We start from the raw sequence: 7,204 nt of genomic DNA, 5'->3' as shown, positions 1-7,204 counted from the left end.
GTGGAGAAATATATGTTTGATTTCTCAGCTGAGCTCAGGAGTTTCAAAGTTGAGGTTTACACACGAATTTGGGTAGTGTACAAAAACCCAAGGAGAAATTCCCCAAAGATTTGCTCATAATTTCCGCATTTTGAGCATATGCATATTTTCTTACTTTGATGAGCAGGTCAGTTGGAAAACAAGAGGGTGCAATATGCGATTGAGAACTTCTTTGCTATATTGCGGCAAAACTTCCTACCTGATCATGTTGGAGTTGTTCCCGAGTTGGAGCTGATCGATGAGGAAGATCAGTGAGTTACGGTATGGGAAGTGTGGTAATTTAAATTGAAATCAGGTATACGCACGATATTGCCATAAGAGATGGGGAAATTGATGGTGAAAATATTTTGAATATTTTCAGGGCGGAAACCCCGGCACAGTAGGATGGGAGGGAATTATGGCATGAAAATAAAAAAATAAATTTAGGTATAAGGAGGAGGAAGGGGAGTGGAAGGCATTTAGTAAATCGCTGTTAGAAGGAGAGAGTAGTGATGAAGAGGGAGGAGGCGAGAGTGATGGAGGTAAGTACTGACATTTTGAAGGGTTGATGGAATACCGAGTTGTGGAGTATGATCATTCGAGTGCTCGATAAGCATTTTTTACGGATAGTTCGTACGCATTAGTAGTGTATTGGGCTATAGTTCATTAGGTATGTGTTTATTCACAGTGATGGAGATGTAGAACATAGTGTATTACCTTCATTTGTTCGGAGGAATGAGGGAGGAGTGGTATGCATTGGGATTGACTTCAGAGTCTTCGTCGTCATCATCGGAGGACAGCGAAGCGGAAGAAGAAGAGGATGAGGAAGGACAGCAGCAGGCCAAGGCGACTCAAGAGATTATCGATTACACTGAGCAAGCTACTGTTGATCTACGACGAACAGGTGGGAAATTGTGAAGTTTTTGAAGTCGTAAGAGTTGCATAAACTTCCCGCGCGCCATGGAATTCCCAAGCGATGGTCGTGTTCCCTCAGTGTACTTGTGCATCATGTCGTCTGTGAACTTTGAGGAGTGCGTACATAAGATTCTCAGTCTGAATATTAGAGAGGGGCAGGAGAAAGAGGTAACATTATTTAGCGGAGCGAAGTGATTTTTGTTATGCATTTTTGTCAGATCTGTACGATGTTGATCGACTGCTGTGCGATGGAAAGGACGTTCAATAGCTTTTATGCTCTTCAGGTGAGGATCATTGCAATGGCTGGCTGAGGGATAGTCTCCATTTCTAATACCGTGTTCCACTGAGGAACCGAATATGCATAATCAAATTTACATAATTTTTGAAGTAATTTCTTGCATAATTAAAATTTGAAATTTTTCCCGAAATTTAATTTCCAATTTGAATTTGAAATCAGTTCAGCGAATATTAAATGTATGATGATTTATTCCTCAATCAGTTCTTATAATTATTCCCTTTATATGGTGGAAAATAATTGTCAGTGCATCGGTTGCATAAAAGTTAAATTAGAATTTGTGTGGACGATTTGAAATGTGTTCTCTTTGTTCAGGCTGAACGCCTCAGTCGTTTGGTGGAAGTTTACCGACAGAATTTCGAGGCCAATTTCCTGGACCAATACGAGACGTGTCATCGACTCGAGACCAACAAGATTCGTAACGTAGCGAAGTTTTATGGTCATCTTTTGGCGAGTGATGCGATAAGTTGGGAAGTAGGCAGGCGGAGCGAAGCGTATAGGGAATTGTTGATATTTTTGTTGTTGTAGGTATTGAAGTGCATTCAGTTGACTGAGGAGACCACTACTTCGGCTACACGTATCTTTATAAAGAATCTTTTCCAGTATCTCAGCGAGGTAAGGTATGCTGTTTGTGAGAGTGTCAGCGCTGGTGTTTGCTCCTCTCAGCTGAGCTCGAGAGTTTCCTCACAAATTGTAGGAGTTTACGTATAAGTTTGGTAGAAATTCGTCGCGACTTCTGAAGATTTTCTCAGAATTTTCATATTGTCATGTTTGCAGCTATATGCATATTATCCTAAATTAGTTTGTTGTAGTAGTAGTTGAGATGACTTCCGTGGTAAATGGTGTTGAGAGTTTTGAGGGGTTGTTGGTGAACCATGAATAGTGTAGAAAAATATGCGCATGTTTAGCTATGCCTGTTGATGTCAACATGAAAATTCTAAGGAAATTCAGGAAGACTTTCATGGGTTTTTGTACACTTCTGTAACTAGTGAGGGATCTCCTAAATTTGATTGACGAACGGCAAGTGGTCGAGTTTGGTATGTTTTCAAGGTGTGGGGACTCCGTAAACTGTATCACCGTCTAAACGATCCGAATTATGAGGAAGCCCTTGCGGGTATATTACCGAAGGATACGACCCATCATATGAGGTAGGCTCTTATCGGACCTGTTTTGTATCTTTCATATCCTACCTCTAGATTCGCCATCAACTTCTTCTCGGCTATCGGCCTTGGAGCGTTGACTAAGAAGCATCGCCAACTTCTACAGGAGGTGACTTGAGAGTCCTTTTGGAAGATCGAGCATCACTCTACCTCAACAGGTCCAAGCAAGGGAGGTTGCTGAGAGGGCTGCGGCCGCTGCGGTGGAGGATGACTCGGATGAGGATAGCAGTAGTGATGATGATGATAGTAGTAATAGTGGGTGCATGAGATATGGGGGGTTAAGTCAACGACTTTGCAGTGAACGGCTTCCTATTGAGATATTTTCTCATATCTCAGTAGCGGTTGCGAATATTACAGTTCCATTCAAGTGTATGATAGCTATGCTTTGCTAAAGTTTCAGCTCAAAACTCTCATTCGTTAACGAGAAACACATACGAGGAAAAATAAACTCTTTAGAGAGTAAAAGCACTTGTATAGAATTTGACGAGCGATGATGGGATGAGCTTGTCGAGGGTAGTCGATAGGGAGAGGTATTTGAGGTATACGGCAATGATGATTGATCTGTTGGTATGGTGACAAGAAGAAGAGCAGTAGAAGTCATCGTGTATAGATTTCTCTATCTTTGTGTATCTCATACCATTCCTTTGTGACTTCTCATGTAGCTCCTCTGTATTGAACATTTCTCGTGGTAGGTTCATCCTCATCATCATCATCTTCGTCGTCGGAGTCTAGTAGTAGTGAAAGCGAGCCCTCGGATACCTCCCCGAATAGGCATCGGACGTCTATTGGGCGCCGGACCAGGGTGAAGAGTGAGGAGGCCGGCAGTAGTCCAGTGAGGAGAACGAGGAGAAGAAGTGATAGGAGGAGTCCTAGCCCAGTGAGGGAAGGGGAGAGGAGAAGAAGTGATAGGAGGAGTCCTAGCCCAGTGAGGGAAGGCGAGAGGAGGAGAAGTGATAGGAGGAGTCCTAGCCCGAGGGAAGGGGAGAGGAGAAGAAGTGATAGGAGGAGTCCTAGCCCAGTGAGGGAAGGGGAGAGGAGAAGAAGTGATAGGAGGAGTCCTAGCCCGAGGGAAGGGGAGAGGAGGAGAAGTGATAGGAGGAGTCCTAGCCCAGTGAGGGAAGGGGAGAGGAGAAGAAGTGATAGGAGGAGTCCTAGCCCAGTGAGGGAAGGGGAGAGGAGAAGAAGTGATAGGAGGAGTCCTAGCCCGAGGGAAGGGGAGAGGAGGAGAAGTGATAGGAGGAGTCCTAGCCCAGTGAGGGAAGGGGAGAGGAGAAGAAGTGATAGGAAGAGTCCTAGTCCAGTGAGGGAAGGGGAGAGGCGAAGAAGTGATAGGAGGAGTCCTAGCCCGAGGGAAGGGGAGAGGAGGAGAAGTGATAGGAGGAGTCCTAGCCCGAGGCAAGGGGAGAGGAGGAGAAGTGATAGGAGGAATCCTAGCCTGAGGGGAGGGGAGAGGAGAAGAAGTGATAGGAGGAGTCCTAGTCCAGTGAGGAGAAGAAGTCCTCGTTCGAAGGAACGTGATGTGAAGAGGAAAGATGAAAGAGTATCGAGAGACCGCGGTGGGGTGAGGAGAAGTGATAAGAGTGCAAGTCCAGTAAGGAGAGATGATAGACACAGAAGGTCAAGGGAGCGTGATGGGAGAGGTAACAGGAGGAGACCAGATTCACAGTACCGTGAGGATCAGAAGAAGGAGAAGAGGACAAGTCCTAGCGTGAGGAACCGCGAGATGAGTAAGTCGGGTGAGGATAATATCAAAGCCTTTGGTAACAGACCGAATATGTACAGCTTTAGGATTAGATTCGTGACTTGGGATATTCTTACGTTTCCGAGCTTGGGAATCGTCTACGTCTACTATTCATTGTTTATGTTCGTAGGTCCTCCACGTGCTCGAAGTATGTCGAGATCATCGGGTGATGAATCGGCGACGTGATGGTGATAGACTTAATATAAACAGCGACTTTCGGCTCACACTAAGTCGATCAGTGTTTCGTTGTTAAGTTAATGTCGACGGTCTATTGCTAGCCGAGAGGTGAGCAGTGTGAGGGTGATGACGAAGGATGATGGGGAGAGGGGTGAAGGATCGAAGAGGATGATGCTATTACGCTTCGGAGAGGCATGTGAGAAATTGAGGATGCTCGCACATAATCCATGACGCGTTGCTCTTTCACCTGTTCATGCGTGATTTCGTAGCGGCAAATAGGATAACTGGTGAGAGTCATGGAGATGACGGAGACAGAGGAGATGGTCTGCTTCTAGCAATGGACATGCTTCATCATCATCGAGCAGCAGCAGTTTGATGATCAGAGGGATACGAAGTCGATGATTTAGATTCAGCCTCTGCCTTAGCTTAGGCTTAGGGATTCTATACATGGCAGACTCTGGAACGAGTAGATCTGGAAGAAAATGAAGGTCAATTTATTGGGCTAGGTCAACAAACGAGCGAATGGTTTGTGTTCTGGTTGGGAGGTGTTGGATCGATTAACATCCAGTTACCATTTAGTTAATGGGGACTTTCCTGAACCCACCCACCCGCATCCTGTTCAAGTTGGCTTGGGAGGCACGAGTAGTCAAGCGAGGGTCATCAGCCAGAGGCTCTGGCACAGAGAGCATCGAATTGACTCTCTGTGGCAGATGAGAGTATCCCATAACCTCGCTGCTACTTATGCGGAGCGAAGCTTCCAGCGTTGCAAGTTTCGGAGAGTTTTTCGACAGAACTTCGAGGTTGAGACTTTCGGATCTCACAAGTTCTGTAGCAACGCATCATGCTTTCGCTCCACTACCCACTACTCCCAACTAACTAAATGAATGTATGTTATTGGACAACAGACATTCAACAACAGTATGGTAGAGTGTTCAGGGTGAACCAGCGAGCGAGTAAAGTTGACCATTCTCAATAGTGCTCAGCGGGAGAAGATAAGCGGCTTATCATAAGCCAATATGATTACTAGAGATTAGCAGTTAGTCGAGACGTCGAGAGATACTCAGTCAGCGACCACGAGGTAACTACTGGTCAATGAATAGTAATACCTAGGTCTGGTTCAATCAAGTTCAGCTATAACTACTAGTCAACGCTGAGCTTGAGCCAACTAGAACTGTGCATTCCTTTGAGAGTGTAGGCTTTTCCGGAGACATTTGCACAGAATCACTATCCCTTAGCTCGAAGTTTAGCTAGCCACTGAGCCTTTCTTTGTTTTCGTTGTATTTACCTATTGGGAAAACTCTACTGTTGTGTTATTATGGCTCAAAAGACCAAGGCCAATCGAGTCCTCGATCGTTTATAGAGTCGTTTAGTGGTTCCGATCTGAAACCGTTAGATACCAAATCGCAAACTGAAGATTTCGAGGCATGATCAAACAACATTGGTGGTGATTTAGTTCTGCGACCTATCTCATTGAGCAATTCAGCTAAAAACCACTACCGTTAGTTTGTAGTGAAACATGCCCTTGAGTCATACTTGAACTCAACTAAAGTTTTCTCCTAGGAGTACATCTTACACATCATCAAACAAAACGAAGTTGGGCTTTTCCGTTTGAGCGACTTAACCCAGGTCGGCCTTTTAAATTCGACTCTCTCGCAGAAAGTCGTTTTCAGTTTGCAGTTTTTGCAGCACCTCCTTGGTGTTGAATAATCCCCCAGGAGTCAACGACGACGTTGAATTCCTCCAACCTTGAGAGAAGTATACTCGCTCATTCGTGAGATCGAACTCCACATCGTAGGCACGGAACAAAGGATGTCCCAACACGAGTGGGTGAAAGAACTCATTAACAGTAGAGATATCCAAATTGCAGCAAGTACCTTCACAGGAGTTCACATAGTGTTTGGGCTCGATGTGAATGTCAATGAGATGAGGTACCTCCCCAATTTGGAATGCCAGAATAGGTAGATAAGGAAGAGCCTCCCTCCTAATCCGTGGGTACACCGCCATTCCATCCCATGGGACGCTCTTACAGAGGAGCAGCTTCTTCTCTCCTATAGGGGAATGGGCTTTTGACTTCTTCATCCTATTCCATGTAACATCAATGATGTCCTCGAACTTATCCTCTTCAATCAACATCGCTGTATTTCCCGTATCCAGAATACCTGGCTCGGCCCACTTGCTCTTGCGCGAGTTGGTGAGTTTCTTCCCCCGAAAGTCTACGACTTTGCAAGTCCTCACAGGGACTGCTATCTTTAATCCCTCAACGAGCACATTCTTACTGAAAGCAACGAACGGCGAGCTGCTCAGCGTCTTAGATGGACCACCAAGTATGAGATTGCCAGATATACCAGGCCCTCCCTCATTCATGTGAACAGAGTATAAAAGGGTTGTTATAGCACCTCGCCTCTTCAGTTGATCTAGGAACGTCTCAGGAATGCGGGGACGACCGAATGATAGACCCAATGTTGCCATAGGAGCTCTCACATAGGGAGTTGGGAAGTAAATGACCAAGCCGAACGTGAAGTTCGAAAGTTTGGACTTGCCAATCTCAAGGGTGACGTTGTGTTCAACATAGTGATAGGTTCCGTCATCGAAATGCACCTCCCATTGCTCTCGATCTAATATGTCACCACAAGGATTATCCCCAGGGCAGAAGTAGCATCCATAATATTGCGTGTCACAGCTACCTCTACCATACATCCTCTCATATTGTGGACCATAGAAAACGAAGCTCCTACTCGTACCGGATGATGCTTCGAGCAGTAGAGCCTGGCCATCGAGAGTCAGCGGCACGGCACCCTCAGAAACGCGCAATTTGAGGACCTCAAATCCCTGGGGATCACCTGTGACCAGGGTGATGAGGGCTCCTACGACAACCGCAGTCGGGGATATTATATGCAT

At 45.6% G+C, this 7,204-nt stretch overlaps 3 protein-coding genes across 3 annotated transcripts in view; 2 read left to right on the top strand and 1 right to left on the bottom strand.

Moving 5' to 3' along the window:
• Pmar_PMAR007147 (pre-mRNA-splicing factor CWC22, putative) overlaps nt 1-2,780 on the top strand; it is a gene marked incomplete at both ends in the record, with an annotated part of 5,075 nt that extends 2,295 nt beyond the window's left edge. Inside the window, 12 exons of the mRNA XM_002781499.1 lie at nt 167-290; nt 335-418; nt 466-560; nt 791-922; nt 1,013-1,101; nt 1,152-1,217; nt 1,544-1,702; nt 1,757-1,843; nt 2,279-2,376; nt 2,425-2,497; nt 2,547-2,637; nt 2,746-2,780. Of these exons, the coding sequence (XP_002781545.1) occupies nt 167-290; nt 335-418; nt 466-560; nt 791-922; nt 1,013-1,101; nt 1,152-1,217; nt 1,544-1,702; nt 1,757-1,843; nt 2,279-2,376; nt 2,425-2,497; nt 2,547-2,637; nt 2,746-2,780 (1,133 nt within the window). The remainder of the gene's footprint in view (nt 1-166; nt 291-334; nt 419-465; nt 561-790; nt 923-1,012; nt 1,102-1,151; nt 1,218-1,543; nt 1,703-1,756; nt 1,844-2,278; nt 2,377-2,424; nt 2,498-2,546; nt 2,638-2,745) is intronic.
• Nucleotides 2,781-3,080: 300 nt separating this feature from the next.
• On the top strand, nt 3,081-4,358 carry Pmar_PMAR007146 (cutinase negative acting protein, putative; the record flags this gene model as incomplete). The annotated part of the gene is made up of 2 exons (XM_002781498.1): nt 3,081-4,115; nt 4,260-4,358. Coding segments are annotated over 2 exons (1,089 nt in total), but the record flags the coding sequence as incomplete, so codon positions are not given.
• A 1,583-nt stretch (nt 4,359-5,941) lies between these two features.
• Pmar_PMAR007145 (hypothetical protein) lies at nt 5,942-7,204 on the bottom strand (the record flags this gene model as incomplete). The annotated part of the gene is made up of 1 exon (XM_002781497.1): nt 5,942-7,204. The coding sequence occupies one exon, from the start codon at nt 7,202-7,204 to the stop codon at nt 5,942-5,944; it is 1,263 nt and encodes a 420-aa protein (XP_002781543.1).

This window comes from Perkinsus marinus, assembly GCF_000006405.1.
Source record: "Perkinsus marinus ATCC 50983 genomic scaffold scf_1104296942060, whole genome shotgun sequence".
NCBI classification, from domain to species: domain Eukaryota; phylum Perkinsozoa; order Perkinsida; family Perkinsidae; genus Perkinsus; species Perkinsus marinus.
The sequence above is the reverse complement of the archived record's forward strand: the minus strand, read 5'-3'. Positions and strand labels throughout refer to the sequence as shown.